At 35.5% G+C, this 15912-nt stretch overlaps 1 protein-coding gene across 3 annotated transcripts in view; it reads left to right on the forward strand.

Moving 5' to 3' along the window:
* Nucleotides 1-15912, forward strand: part of LOC145313066 (uncharacterized) — a 129847-nt gene that overhangs the window by 885 nt on the left and 113050 nt on the right. For all 3 annotated transcript variants that reach the window (XM_080152325.1, XM_080152326.1, XM_080152328.1), the window contains exon 2: nucleotides 1481-1557. In XM_080152325.1, the coding sequence (XP_080008451.1) occupies nucleotides 1481-1557 (77 nt within the window). The remainder of the gene's footprint in view (nucleotides 1-1480; nucleotides 1558-15912) is intronic.

The raw sequence follows: 15912 nt of genomic DNA on the forward strand, positions 1-15912 counted from the left end.
CTTTGACCGGACGCCACGGCCGACACAGACCAGATATCCTTACAAGATCAACTCTTGCCGACGTATAATTACTAAACTTAAAAAGTCATGAAGTCACAACTCTCTATCTTACCTACAAAAAAAATGACATTGAAAAAACTGAGGGGGGGGGTCAATATGACCCCCCCCCCTGATCTGTAAGGGTTAACGTCTTCCCCCAAAGCGCCTTGCAAGTCAAGAACATCTTTTTAAATGAATTGAAAATAAATAAGGAAGTATACTTACTACTTCTTTATGACTAACCTCTGCAGGAGAAATAACTGTTGTGCCATTAACTGTGGAGCTACCCTGTATTCAATATAACCTAACCAAAAACAAATGAAAAACTAGCCCCCTACCCCTTTTTTATTTTCAATTAATTTTCAAAATAAAAAAAATGGGAGGGGAGGTTCTTTGCTCGATTAGATACTTGCATAAATTTAATCTACATATGTGCCTATATGTGTATTTGTGTGTGTAATTGTAACCGTTTTGGCGGGTTCAGATAGACAGACTTTGTAGAGTAGTGGCGCTGTAAACTATCAAAACTGTAATACTCTATATAAACTTAGACTAGCAAAAAGTATTTCTTTTTGAGATGAAATAATTGATTGAATCAAAGATAACAGGATCAAATGACACTAATCCTTTTATTGCAATTATAGACAGTAACTTTTACACATTTATTTACTTAATACTCTTCATAAAAAATGTACATAACGTTTTTAGATAATTTACTATTAATTTTAACAAAATAAATTAACTAAGGCATATTTTGATTTTACTCCAATTCGTCTGTTTATAAGTGAAAATTTGAAATGGGTTAAAATCAATCAAATGACAATTTAAAGATATTTTAGCTATTGTAAATATATTTTAGTAAATATATTTTTTACTGCACATGCAAATGTTTGTTTCATATAAATAGACAATGCTCTCCCTGTTCGAGCTCACCCCCCCCCCCCCTTTTAAAAATAAATTGAAAATAAGAAGGTTTGATTTTTTCCTGTTCCTAACTACTGACTCAAGTAATCTATAATACAAAGTAGAATGATGTCTGTTTGTCTGTCTATCTATTTGTTTGTACTGAAGGATCTCGTTAACCGCTGAACCGATCGGGTTCTCCGTCCGTAAAGAAGAGCTTCTCATAGGTCTCAGAAAGGTTTATAACTATTTTGGGGGAGAGTACCACCAACCCCCTAAGAGAAATCGCCCCTAAAAAATTATCCCCCCCCCAAAAAAAAAAAAAATTATTATACTTTTTTCTAATTTAAAAAAAATGGGTTTAGAAATTCAACTCCCCCCTCCTCTCGTGCCCCTTGTACGGTACTAGAAGCCACTAAAAAAAACTTACAAACAACTTCCTCTATTTTATTTTAATATTAATCCTAAAATAAGGGGGGGGTATATTCTTGACTAGGTACTTTTAGAGAAACGTCCAAATAAACACATTATATTTCAGGACCAAAGCAGAAAAAGCTTTTCGTCCATGGTGGGACTTTGTTGAGGACTGGCTCATGAATTCTCTGGTTTTCCTGGGTAAGTACTCCATGCATATTAACCCTTAACAGTCGGGCCCCTTGCCGCACCTTAATCAGTTGGGGGGGGGGGGGCCTCCCCCCCTATTATCTTAGTTCCTATTAGAGCTAGAGGGCTAAACTTTTTTTGTGCAAGTCCCCTGTTTGATAATGAATTTCCGACCTTAAGTAAGTCAAAGTCAATTTTCGCTTCCTTCGCCATTTTATTTAACAACCTTTGTTTTTAGATCCTTTTTTTACCCCGACCGTTAAGAGTTAAAAATTGTGGTGCCTGCACACAAAGTGCCTGTTGAGCACTGAAAAGACGGCAGGGGGTCAAAACCTAAGGTGCCCTAACCCTACAGAGCGAAGATGATTAAAGTCCCTCCACAGATTATGACGTCATACGATATAATAACCAATGAGAGGCCAGCATAAATTTTTCCATATTGGTCAATTTCAGTGTATACTGGCCTCTCATTGGTTATTTTATCGTATAATGTCATAATTTTTTGAGGGACTTTAATTATCTTCGCTCTGTAGGGTTAAATATGACCTAATCAAACCTGAGCTGGATCTTTAAATGTGTAGCCGTTGCGTTACCGTTGCCGTAGCCGTGACCGTAGTCGTGGCCGTAGCCGTCATCACTGCAAGTGCTGCCAATAAAACATGGATTTTTAAATGTTTGAAGTGTTTACGTATTATTATTATTTTATTTTATATTTTTACTTAAAATTCAAAAAGTGGTTGTGATTCAAAGGTAGCATATAGCCGTGGCCACGCGTAGCCAATTTGATATAAAGATCGCTATTGAGTTAGTGGCTGTACCTCTGGCAGCGGCAACGGCAACGGCTACACATTTAAAGATCCAGCTCTGACCTTAAGAAATCCAATTTCAAAATTAATAGGGAGGGGGGGTTAGGGTTGCAATTGCGCAACACGGTACTTTGTGTGAAATTGCTAAGTTTGTGTTTGTTGTTATACTTTATGTTTTCAAAAAATGTACATTATAAAGTAATAATTTATTAACATGTATGGTATTTATTGTATTATTTATTATATAAAATACACATACTTCAAAGTAAAATAGTTTATGGTCTATATCACTTTATATTTTTAATATACACATTATACATATATGTAATAATATAAAATTATCTATAGAAATGCAGTTTTTTTTACTATTTATAAGTTTATTCTAAAGTTAGCTGCTAAATTTTGAACAATGTATGATGGATAAGTGTTTTGATAGATTGTGGCTTTATTATCTAAAGCTAAATTTTCACACATTAATTTAAAAGCGTGTAGGTAGAAGGTGGTTTATCCAACTCCCTGGTAAAGTTAGGATAAAGAGGGTGACTCTTTGCTCTTTTAATATTTATAAATATTGCTATGCTAAGGAACTAACTATCCTTGTTGGTAATAACTAAAAAAAACCTAGGATAATAACATCCACAAGTAGCGAAGTGCGAAAATTTTGTAAGGACAAACTAACAAAGTGAGCTTTATAGATTTCAGAAATAGAGAGAATATATATGTATGTGTTCAATAATAAAAAGATTACAAACCTTATCCATATCTTTTGGAGCATGACTGTCTGACAGATGGACCAAGTGAATAATATTCTGAGCTGGATCTTTAAGTCATTTTAGTGGTGAGCCAGATCGGGGTGAGCCAACTTTCCACCAATGAGAGCAAAGCATTTTATGAAATGCCGCGCTGTGATTGGATGAAATTCGACTCACCCCGATCTGGCTCACCACTAAAATGATTTAAAGATCCAGCTCTGAATACTAATTATTCCTGGAAATCATCACCAAAAGTTTCAGCTGTCTATTTAAAACAGCAGCCGAGAAAATTACGGACAAACAAAATAATTTATAGAGTAGCATCTCTACTAAAAAGATAAATTAATCTAAAAACAGAAAACTTTTGATTGACCTTTCAATAATAAAAATGATATTTAACTCAATGATTGTTAACAAATAAAATATCAATTATGTTCAGTGAAGTCATGGAAATCAAAGTTCAATGATAGATATATTGTGAAATTAAAAAGAAAGGAAAAAGTACAAAATTATATTACACACCGGTACAATTTTATAATGACATAGTCTTATTCATTTGGGATTTAAAACTTTGGGTACCAGTTAATTTACAATCTCATTTCCTCTCCCCCTTTCCTTTTTTTATGTTGACAACATTTTGAAGAATGATAAATAGTGTAGACGCAAGGGGAGAATAATAAACCTGGATTTCATATTTCCATCTATTTCTGATCCTAAGCCATCTCGTATACAGTGAAATAATGTTAGAGATTTATAAATTACTAGTGGCTTAGCCCCTAGCTTCTGGGGGCTTTACCCCATTAGGAATGATTACATCTTCTATTACCTAACCAGCGGAAAAAAATGCGAATGAATCGTAAATTTTCGCAAAATTAGCAAAATTCGCAAAAATGAGGGGGGGATTTTTGTTTTTGGGGGAATTGAGGGTGTCCCATTCCCCAAGAAAATAGCCTAAAACTACCACAGGACCAGTAGGTATATTCCCTGAAGAGTAGAATCCGATCGGTTCAGTGGTTACCGAGATCTTAAGGGACGGACGGAAAGACATTAGGCTACTTTGTATGATAGATTACTGATACATTATCCTGCCTTGTCTTAGACAAAGACACTAAAATGGCTTCTATTGCTGCTATGTCAGGTGCTTGACATAATAGGTAGAATAAATCGAATTCCTTTGTCCAAAACCTTGCTCAACTCTTTAACATGAACATTTGGGACTTCCAACCAATGGTCGTGCAATCAAAGGATTGATTGTCAAGATTTTGAGCTGTAATGGATCAAAATAATATTTTATAGCATTTCTGTCATTTTGGAAATGTGTGTCCTTTTCAAAATAGTGTATATATTTAAATAACCCATTACAATTCATGTATTTTTTAAGTCCAGAAAACATATAGTATACGACATGTACTGATTAAACCTTACAGAATTTAAATATTTTTTCCACTGTGAGTTTACTATCGTTCACTTTATCTCTTTCAGATAACTCTTTCATGGGTTTGACCCAGTTTTAAGAGGTACAATTTTATATCGTGTGCATCAAACTTGGAATAAATATTTTATACGGACAAACAGACACAAATCCATTGTACTTTGATACATATGTTGATACTTTAAGTTTAACTGTTGTAGTTTGGATTGTTAAAAGCGAAGCTTTTCTATAATTAGGGTCGGTCCGTCCGTCCGTACGTCCGTACGTACCGATAGCTTTTTTTGTTAATGTAGGCATGTTAGAATTGTCCTATCGATTTTAAATTTTGCATGCGGATTCCTGTAGTAGTTAGGTACGATTTAGAAAGCATAGCAACTCTATAATCATCACCAAAATGTCCGTACGTTCATTTTAAACATGTTGATTTTTTATTTTTATGTGATCTAATCACCCGATTGATCTGGGTGGGTTGGTTGTGAACACTCTCCCCCTTTTATCAGGATACCCTTGTAATAGCCGGTACTAATGTATAAAGGAATATTAATTTCCATTGCAAAGGAAATGCAAATTAAAGCTGTTTTAAAACTTAAATCCTATTTAATCTAAACCTAATCAACAAAGATTTAATCAAGCTTAATTGCATAAATGGTAGATAATAACAAAATTGATGATATTTGATGAATATTCTTATTATTACTTGCTAAAAATGTTTAGATAGATTATCTCTAGCAAAAAAAAGTTAGACATTATTAAAGTTTGATGAGAGATTATAGATTTTCTATAATCTTAAACTATTTTCATTAAAGAGATTTTAGACTAGAGACATATTTGTCAATAACAACGTTGCATAACTGTCTCTTTGTCTATACAGTTTGTTTCTTAGATATTGCTAAATTAAGTATACAGGGTGTCCCTCGTAAACTGGTTTTTTTGAAACGCTTATTACTCCCTTAATATTTGAGCTATCTTAGTAAAATAAAAAGTATTTGGCAGTCTACTACTGACCATTTTACGGTGTAATGATGAAAAATCCACAAAATAAACAGGAAAAAATCTACGAGGTATTACATAAGAGGTTCATTTTATTGAATTTAGACTAACCCACAAGAAAATATTTGCTTTGTGAAGTTTAAGATTAGTTAGGGTCCAAACGGCTGGTCGTTTAGACTTTCTAAGCTCAAAAATTGAACAGGCTTGACATGGCATATCAGAAATTCTCAATATTCAAGATTCTGAAGTGTAATATAAGTGAACAATATGTAAAAATAGGCATAATATTGGTCTTCTTTGTTAATTTTTCATGTGAGCTTGCTTCAAATGCACGCAAGAACCTGAAATATACCAGATTTTTAAATTAGACTACAATGCCAGTTTTTATAATGTCTTGAGTAAGTCTTTTTGATCCAACGTTTGACTTTTAAAGTTAACTAAGGCATATTTTTTTGGTGGATTAGTCTTATATTCACTAAAATCAGCCTGTTATGTATTACCTTGTACATTTTTTTCTGTTAACTTTGCGGATTTTTCATCACTATATCATTAAATGGTCAGTAGTAGGCTGCCAAATACTTTTTATTTTACTAAGATAGCTCAAATATTAAGGGAGTAATAAGTGTTTCAAAAAAAACCAGTTTACGTGGGACACCCTGTAGTTGGTGCTGTCACTTGAAACTTTGGAACAAAATTCAATATTTTTTTTTAAAAGTCAACGAATACGATAATGTGGTTATAAAACTTTGGATACAATTTTGTTTTACTGCCTAGTGTCCCTTCCCTCCCTGTATTTGCATGATTAAAATGTTGTTGAATAAATTATTGATTTTATTGCATGTAAATCATAAATGCAAGTACATCTAGAGACAGTGATAATACTTCCCTAAAAACTATATTGGCTACAATCAGCGTTTAGGAGCCGTTTGATTTTGTTGCGGCTCCGGCTCCAGCTCCGACCTAAAATCAAGAAAAGCTCGACATATTTATTTTCCCCATAAAAAATATTTTTTATTTTTTACTTTTGAAGATTTTAAAAGTTCAATTTTTGATAAGATAGACTTGAAAAACTTAAAAAGGGCATTTGCACATGACAAAACAGAGTTAACAAATTTTAATTTATAAAAAATCTCTTTATTTATCTAGTCCGGAGCCGGAGCCGTTTTTTAATGAAAATTACGGCTCCTGCAAAATATGGCGGCTCGACGGCTACTGGCTCCGGCTTCGGCTCCGAAACACTGGCTACAATTCAAAATTTTGACAATTATTCAGGAAATTTTAGGTTGTAAGGCCTCTGAGCTGAGCATATACAAAAATATAATGTGCAGTCTACGCTTGTATTTTCGTAAAATGCCAATATATTTTATTTTTAAGACACTATTGACACATGAAAAATTTGGATCTCATCCTTTTTTTCTTGATTTCATCTTTTTTGATAACTATGAACACAATCTTAATTTTTTTTCTAACGTTACAATGAGAGAGGGAATATTGGACTGTAAATCAAATTGATTATCAAAGTTTTATACCCACGATTACCTATTATTTTACTAGCGGTTACGCCCCTAGAGGCCTCTAGGATCACGTAAAAATTTTTTTTTCTCGCCGATAAATCATGTTAGTTATGTTTATAGCTAATTGCAAAAATGTCGGCAGGGCGTTTTTTTATTTTTAAAATTTTTGTCGATTTCTCTGGGGAATGTGGTGGTACCCTCCCCAAAATAGTTATAAACCTTCCCGGGACCTATGAAAAGCTACAGACAGACAAACAGGCATCCTGTTACATTATTATAAGTATTAAATTTAGTTTGCTTGGTTCCAGACATAATTGTCCATAATTCGGGATATAAATCCATTTTCCCTTATGTATATGTAGTAACAATGTATTATGCAAGTAGAATATTCATTTACTATAGTTACATCTTAAGTTAAAAGGTTTCTTGTGGATCGATTCTCTCAAATATTGTCACAAATCAGGTTATATTGACTAAAACAAATTATTTGTAATCATTAAATGTGATTTGTAAAAAGAGCATGTTAAAATGATAAGTTAAATACGGACTTTGTTTTAGAAATACGCTTTAACAAAATCTAAATAAATAAAAAAGTAATAAATATGTTTTTTTATATATTTTAAAGTAAATTTCAAATATTAGAAAAAGTAAAAAAAGATCACTACATGAAAGGAAATACGAAAATAAGAAATAAAGAAATAAAAATATTTGATTTGATGAAAAGGTACAAAAGTTTCACGTTACAAATTTGGGACTAACTGCAGTTTACGGTAAAAATTTTGGGATCAACTGCAGTTTCTAAGTCAAAAATTGCGGCCACAGGAGCCTTTTAAAGATTTCTGGAGACCTGGAGGATCAGGACCTGCAGGATCATACCTGGATCCTGAAATTGACTTGAACACCTGTATTTCATATCAGGATGTACTACTAGAGGATATTTTAGTATTTTGGTAGGATAAAATGCTTTGTTTAAGTCAAAAAAATATTTTTGCTCTTTACCTGGATGACCCTGCCAGGTTTGCTGGCATCCAGTGCCCGCCAGGATGGAGATATTCAAAAATTCTAACTCTCAGTTATGTGTCATACCCATACTTAAAAAGTCACGCAGTTTGGGCTCTTTATCTTTCACACACAGAAAATGAGATATATAAGTTAAAAACAGTAGTAGAACGATAAAAATTTATGTTAACTTTTTAAATTTTGTTTTGTCTATAATTTTTTTCAATAAGAAATACACATATTTAGTGAATATTATCGTTCTACTACTATTTTTAAGCCTTAAAACACACACCTTTACGGATTCTACCAGAAACCTACCCATCTCTTTATGCAAGCCAGCATCTTAAAGTATAAGAAAAATGGATGCTCAATTGATATACATCGCCAATTATAAATATGATGATAAACAAATTACCACTATTTTAGATGAAAAGCATTAGTTGCAAAGTTTAAACACTGCTAGTTTAAGCCAGCCAATGGAGAATTATCAAAAGTACCTAAATTGTATTATTTTTGTTAGTTAGTTAAAATCCCCCAAAACCACCAAAAGACATTCAGCCAATTAATTAAAGAAAACTTTAACTTTAATCCATAAAAAAATACTACTATATATGATACTTGCTTTTAGCATCTGTACCAATAAAACACAAAATTCACATAAATCACATTATTTTTCATTTTATTCTCCGTTAAAGACTATCTATTAAATTACAATTATGCAATTTTTCTAGTTTTACCAGGGTTTAGGGGTGAGAAAATATACTTTAAATTAATTTACATCCCAAATGTTGATAAACAAAATTCTATAATAGTGCCCAAAGTTTGAGAGGCAACAAATAAGATTATACTTGATCATAAACTTTAGGTACCAGTGTAATTTAAAGTCCAATGACCCCTCCCTTCCTTCCTGCATTTTACAAAATACTAAGCTGTATGGTTGAAATGGAAACTTGGATGATGAGATAAAACTTTTCAACTTTTAATGGAATGGGAATATTCTTTGTTTCATTCATGTCATAACCAGGAATTAAGGAATAATAACTTTTTACATTTTATTGGAATTGGATTAAGGAATAAAACTTTTCAACTTTTAATGGAATGGGAATATTCTTTGTTTCATTCATATCATAACCAGGAATTAAGGAATAATAACTTTTTACATTTAATTGGAATTGGATTAAGGAATAAAACTTTTCAACTTTGAATGGAATGGGAATATTCTTTGTTTTACACATATCATATCCAGGAATAAAGGTATAATAACTTTTATATTTTAATGGAATTGGATTAAGAAATAAAACTTTTCAACTTTGAATGGAATGGGAATATTCTTTGTTTTTCTCATATCTTATCAGGAATTGAGGAATATTAACTTTTTATATTTTAATGGAAATGAATTAAGAAATAAAACTTTTCAACTTTTATTGGAATGTATTTAGTCTTTCTTTCACAAATATTTCAAGAATGATTAAAGAAAATTTAAAGGATTGTTAATGTTTTGTGCCTTAAAAGCTAAAAATCTACATTTTTAAATTTAGTTTAGCAATGTCTAGTTTAATTTCAAATCAATTGAACTTTTCAAATATGCATTTGATTACCATTTTCTCTGCAGACTGATAGCCTTTATACTTACTTATATAACCCTCATCCCTGGTGATCACACAAAATTAACCCTTACAGATCGGGCCCCAATTCCCACCTTAATAGATCGGGGGGGGGGGGGGGGGGTCATATTGACCCCCCCCCTCTATCTCGGCTTCTGTTACAGATAAAGACGTAAAATTTTTGGGTATAGTCCTTTCCATGACATCGCTCCATATGGGGCGATGATTTTAATTGATCGCCTCTTATGACAAGGGGCAATGTATTGGCTCCTTGAAAGGAGCGATTTAATAGCCCCTTATAACAAGAGGCGATGTTATGACTCCTTGAAAGGAGCGATTTGATAGCCCCTTGCCCTAAGAGGCGATTAAATGATCCTTTATCGCTCCTTTATCGCCCCTTCTAAAGAGGAGATGATATGTCCTCTTATCCCAAGGGGCTATTTAATTAAATATCGCCTCTTCATGGCCCCTTCACTATTATATATATCTTAGTCCCTTGATGGCCCCTACATCGCTCCTACATCGCCCCTTCATCGCTCCTCCATCGCTCCTTCTCCAAATTTATATTACATTGTACTTTGATGGCCCCTACATCACCCCTCCATCGCTCCTACATCACCCCTTCATCGCTCCTTCTTCAAATTTATATTACATTGTACTTTGATGGCCCCTACATCGCCCCTCCATCGCTCCTACATCGCCCCTTCATCGCTCCTTCTTCAAATTTATATTACATTGTACTGTGATGGCCCCTACATCGCTCCTACATCGCTCCTTCATCGCTCCTACATCGCCCCTTCATCGCTCCTTCTCCAAATTTATATTACATTGCAACTTGATGGCCCCTACATCGCTCCTACATCGCTCCTCCATCGCCCCTTCATCGCTCCTTCTCCAAATTTATATAACATTGCAACTTGATGGCACCTACATCGCTGCTACATCGCTCCTCCATCGCTCCTCCATCGCTCCTACATCGCCCCTTCATCGCTCCTTCCACAAATTTATATTACATTGTACTTTGATGGCCCCTACATCTCTCCTCCATCGCTCCTCCATCGCCCCATCGCCCCTTAATAGCCCCTTACCTTAATTTATATAAAAAAGCCCCTACATAGCCTCTCCATTGCCCCTTAATAGCTCCTTACCTTAATTTTTATAACATAGCCCCTACATAGCCTCTCCATCGCCCCTTAATAGCCCCTTATCTTAATTTATATAACAAAGCCCCTACATAGCCTCTCCATCGCCCCTAATAGCCCCTTACCTTTATTTATATAACAAAGCTCCTACATAGCCTCTCCATTGCCCCTTAATAGTCCCTTACCTTAATTTATATAACATAGCTCCTACATAGCCTCTCCATCGCCCCTTAAAAGCCCATTACCTTAATTTATATAACATAGCCCCTACATAGCCTCTCCATCACCCCTTACCTTAATTTATATAACATAGCCCCTACATAGCCTCTCCATCGCCCCTTAATAGCTCCTTACCTTAATTTATATAACATAGTCCCTACATAGCCTCTCCATCGCCCCTTAATAGCCCCTTACCTTAATTTATATAACATAGCCTCTACATAGCCTCTCCATCGCCCCTTAATAGCCTCTTACCTTAATTTATATAATCCTTACCTTAATATATATAACATAGCCCCTACATAGCCTCTCCATCGCCCCTAAATAGCCCCTTACCCTAATTTATATAACATAGCCCCTACATAGCCTCTCCATCGCCCCTTAATAGCCCCTTACCTTAATTTATATAACATAGCCTCTACATAGCCTCTCCATCGCCCCTTAATAGCCCCTTACCTTAATTTATATAACATAGCCTCTACATAGCCTCTCCATCGCCCCTTAATAGCCCCTTACCTTAATTTATATAACATAGCCCTACATAGCCTCTCCATCGCCCCTTAATAGCCCCTTACCTTAATTTATATAGCATAGCCCCTACATAGCCTCTCCATCGCCCCTTAATAGCCTCTTACCTTAATTTATATAATCCTTACCTTAATATATATAACATAGCCCCTACATAGCCTCTCCATCGCCCCTAAATAGCCCCTTACCCTAATTTATATAACATAGCCCCTACATAGCCTCTCCATCGCCCCTTAATAGCTCCTTACCTTAATTTATATAACATAGCCCCTACATAGCCTCTCCATCGCCCCTTAATAGCCCCTTACCTTAATTTATATAACATAGCCCTACATAGCCTCTCCATCGCCCCTTAATAGCCCCTTACCTTAATTTATATAGCATAGCCCCTACATAGCCTCTCCATCGCCCCTTAATAGCCTCTTACCTTAATTTATATAATCCTTACCTTAATATATATAACATAGCCCCTACATAGCCTCTCCATCGCCCCTAAATAGCCCCTTACCCTAATTTATATAACATAGCCCCTACATAGCCTCTCCATCGCCCCTTAATAGCCCCTTACCTTAATTTATATAACATAGCCTCTACATAGCCTCTCCATCGCCCCTTAATAGCCCCTTACCTTAATTTATATAACATAGCCCTACATAGCCTCTCCATCGCCCCTTAATAGCCCCTTACCTTAATTTATATAGCATAGCCCCTACATAGCCTCTCCATCGCCCCTTAATAGCCTCTTACCTTAATTTATATAATCCTTACCTTAATATATATAACATAGCCCCTACATAGCCTCTCCATCGCCCCTGAATAGCCCCTTACCCTAATTTATATAACATAGCCCCTACATAGCCTCTCCATCGCCCCTTAATAGCTCCTTACCTTAATTTATATAACATAGCCCCTACATAGCCTCTCCATCGCCCCTTAATAGCCCCTTACCTTAATTTATATAACATAGCCTCTACATAGCCTCTCCATCGCCCCTTAATAGCCCCTTACCTTAATTTATATAACATAGCCCTACATAGCCTCTCCATCGCCCCTTAATAGCCCCTTACCTTAATTTATATAGCATAGCCCCTACATAGCCTCTCCATCGCCCCTTAATAGCCTCTTACCTTAATTTATATAATCCTTACCTTAATATATATAACATAGCCCCTACATAGCCTCTCCATCGCCCCTAAATAGCCCCTTACCCTAATTTATATAACATAGCCCCTACATAGCCTCTCCATCGCCCCTTAATAGCTCCTTACCTTAATTTATATAACATAGCCCCTACATAGCCTCTCCATCGCCCCTTAATAGCCCCTTACCTTAATTTATATAACATAGCCCTACATAGCCTCTCCATCGCCCCTTAATAGCCTCTTACCTTAATTTATATAGCATAGCCCCTACATAGCCTCTCCATCGCCCCTTAATAGCGTCTTACCTTAATTTATATAATCCTTACCTTAATATATATAACATAGCCCCTACATAGCCTCTCCATCGCCCCTAAATAGCCCCTTACCCTAATTTATATAACATAGCCCCTACATAGCCTCTCCATCGCCCCTTAATAGCCCCTTACCTTAATTTATATAACATAGCCTCTACATAGCCTCTCCATCGCCCCTTAATAGCCCCTTACCTTAATTTATATAACATAGCCCTACATAGCCTCTCCATCGCCCCTTAATAGCCCCTTACCTTAATTTATATAGCATAGCCCCTACATAGCCTCTCCATCGCCCCTTAATAGCCTCTTACCTTAATTTATATAATCCTTACCTTAATATATATAACATAGCCCCTACATAGCCTCTCCATCGCCCCTAAATAGCCCCTTACCCTAATTTATATAACATAGCCCCTACATAGCCTCTCCATCGCCCCTTAATAGCCTCTTACCTTAATTTATATAACATAGGCCCTACAAAGCATCTCCATCGCCCCTTAATAGCCCCTTACCTTAATTATATAACATAGCCCCTACATAGCCTCTCCATCGCCCCTTAATAGCCTCTTACCTTAATTTATATAACATAGCCCCTTCATAGCCTCTTCATCGCCCCTTACCTTAATTTATATAACATAGGCCCTTTATGGCTCCTGTACAGCCTCTGTAATTGTATTGCCCCTTCATTATAGAAGGTAGGGCATTAAGGTAAGGAAGGAATGTGACCCTCTACAGTTTTAAATTTAAGTTTTAAAAGGATGACAAGGATGACAACATTTATAAAAGCAAAGCTCTGAAACGGTAGAAAAAAGTTTAAAGGAAGCCTGCAAGAAATACCACGCTTTAACTGCTAAAAGACTGCCACAAGAAGACCCAATACCCCAAATTATAAGCCTTCAGCTTCAATAACAAAAAAGTTCTAGGCATTTCAAAATAGCATTTTATGTACAATGGAATTTTTGAAAGATTTCCAATGCTCATAAAAGAAAAAACAATATTAAATTACGTTGCCTAGACATAAAATTATAACCTTATCTTTGTCAGAAACTTAGATTGCCTGTAACTGATTACATTTTTACAATAAAAACACCACATTTCATAGTCAAAATCTATGAAAAAAAATCGATTTAAATTGCATTTTTAAACGAAAATCATAGCGGAAACAAAGGGGTAAACTAATACAAGCTTAGCTGTGATTGGTTGTTAAGCTGATTCAGCCTTCTGATTGGCTACAGTACATTCGGTACAACGCAAGTAAAACTTATTTTTTTTTAATGATTTTGACTATAAAAATGGGTATTTTTATTGTAAAAATATAATTAGTTACTGGAAACCTAAATTTATGACAAAAAAAATAAGCTTATAATTTTGTTTCTAGGCCACGTAGTTTAATTTTAAAGTTTTCAACATGAGCATTGCAATTCTTTCAAAATTTCCATTGTACATAAAATGTCATTTTAAAATGCCTAGAACTTTTTTGTTATAGAAGCTGAAGGCTTCAAATTTGGGGTATTTGGTCTACTTGTGGCAGTCTTTCAGCAGTTAAAGCGTGGTATTTCTTGCAGGCTTCCTTTAAACTTTTTTCTACCGTTTCAGAGCTTTGCTTTTATAAATGTTGTCATCCTTGTCATCCTTTTAAAACTTAAATTTAAAACTGTAGAGGGTCACATTCCTTCCTTACCTTAATGCCCTACCTTCTATAATGAAGGGGCAATACAATTACAGAGGCTGTACAGGAGCCATAAAGGGCCTATGTTATATAAATTAAGGTAAGGGGCGATGAAGAGGCTATGAAGGGGCTATGTTATATAAATTAAGGTAAGAGGCTATTAAGGGGCGATGGAGAGGCTATGTAGGGGCTATGTTATATAATTAAGGTAAGGGGCTATTAAGGGGCGATGGAGATGCTTTGTAGGGCCTATGTTATATAAATTAAGGTAAGAGGCTATTAAGGGGCGATGGAGAGGCTATGTAGGGGCTATGTTATATAAATTAGGGTAAGGGGCTATTTAGGGGCGATGGAGAGGCTATGTAGGGGCTATGTTATATATATTAAGGTAAGGATTATATAAATTAAGGTAAGAGGCTATTAAGGGGCGATGGAGAGGCTATGTAGGGGCTATGCTATATAAATTAAGGTAAGGGGCTATTAAGGGGCGATGGAGAGGCTATGTAGGGCTATGTTATATAAATTAAGGTAAGGGGCTATTAAGGGGCGATGGAGAGGCTATGTAGAGGCTATGTTATATAAATTAAGGTAAGGGGCTATTAAGGGGCGATGGAGAGGCTATGTAGGGGCTATGTTATATAAATTAAGGTAAGGAGCTATTAAGGGGCGATGGAGAGGCTATGTAGGGGCTATGTTATATAAATTAGGGTAAGGGGCTATTCAGGGGCGATGGAGAGGCTATGTAGGGGCTATGTTATATATATTAAGGTAAGGATTATATAAATTAAGGTAAGAGGCTATTAAGGGGCGATGGAGAGGCTATGTAGGGGCTATGCTATATAATTAAGGTAAGGGGCTATTAAGGGGCGATGGAGATGCTTTGTAGGGCCTATGTTATATAAATTAAGGTAAGAGGCTATTAAGGGGCGATGGAGAGGCTATGTAGGGGCTATGTTATATAAATTAGGGTAAGGGGCTATTTAGGGGCGATGGAGAGGCTATGTAGGGGCTATGTTATATATATTAAGGTAAGGATTATATAAATTAAGGTAAGAGGCTATTAAGGGGCGATGGAGAGGCTATGTAGGGGCTATGCTATATAAATTAAGGTAAGGGGCTATTAAGGGGCGATGGAGAGGCTATGTAGGGCTATGTTATATAAATTAAGGTAAGGGGCTATTAAGGGGCGATGGAGAGGCTATGTAGAGGCTATGTTATATAAATTAAGGTAAGGGGCTATTAAGGGGCGATGGAGA

The sequence above is a fragment of the Acartia tonsa genome, chromosome 3 (assembly GCF_053477335.1).
Source record: "Acartia tonsa isolate MP-2025a chromosome 3, ASM5347733v1, whole genome shotgun sequence".
NCBI lineage: Eukaryota > Metazoa > Arthropoda > Copepoda > Calanoida > Acartiidae > Acartia > Acartia tonsa.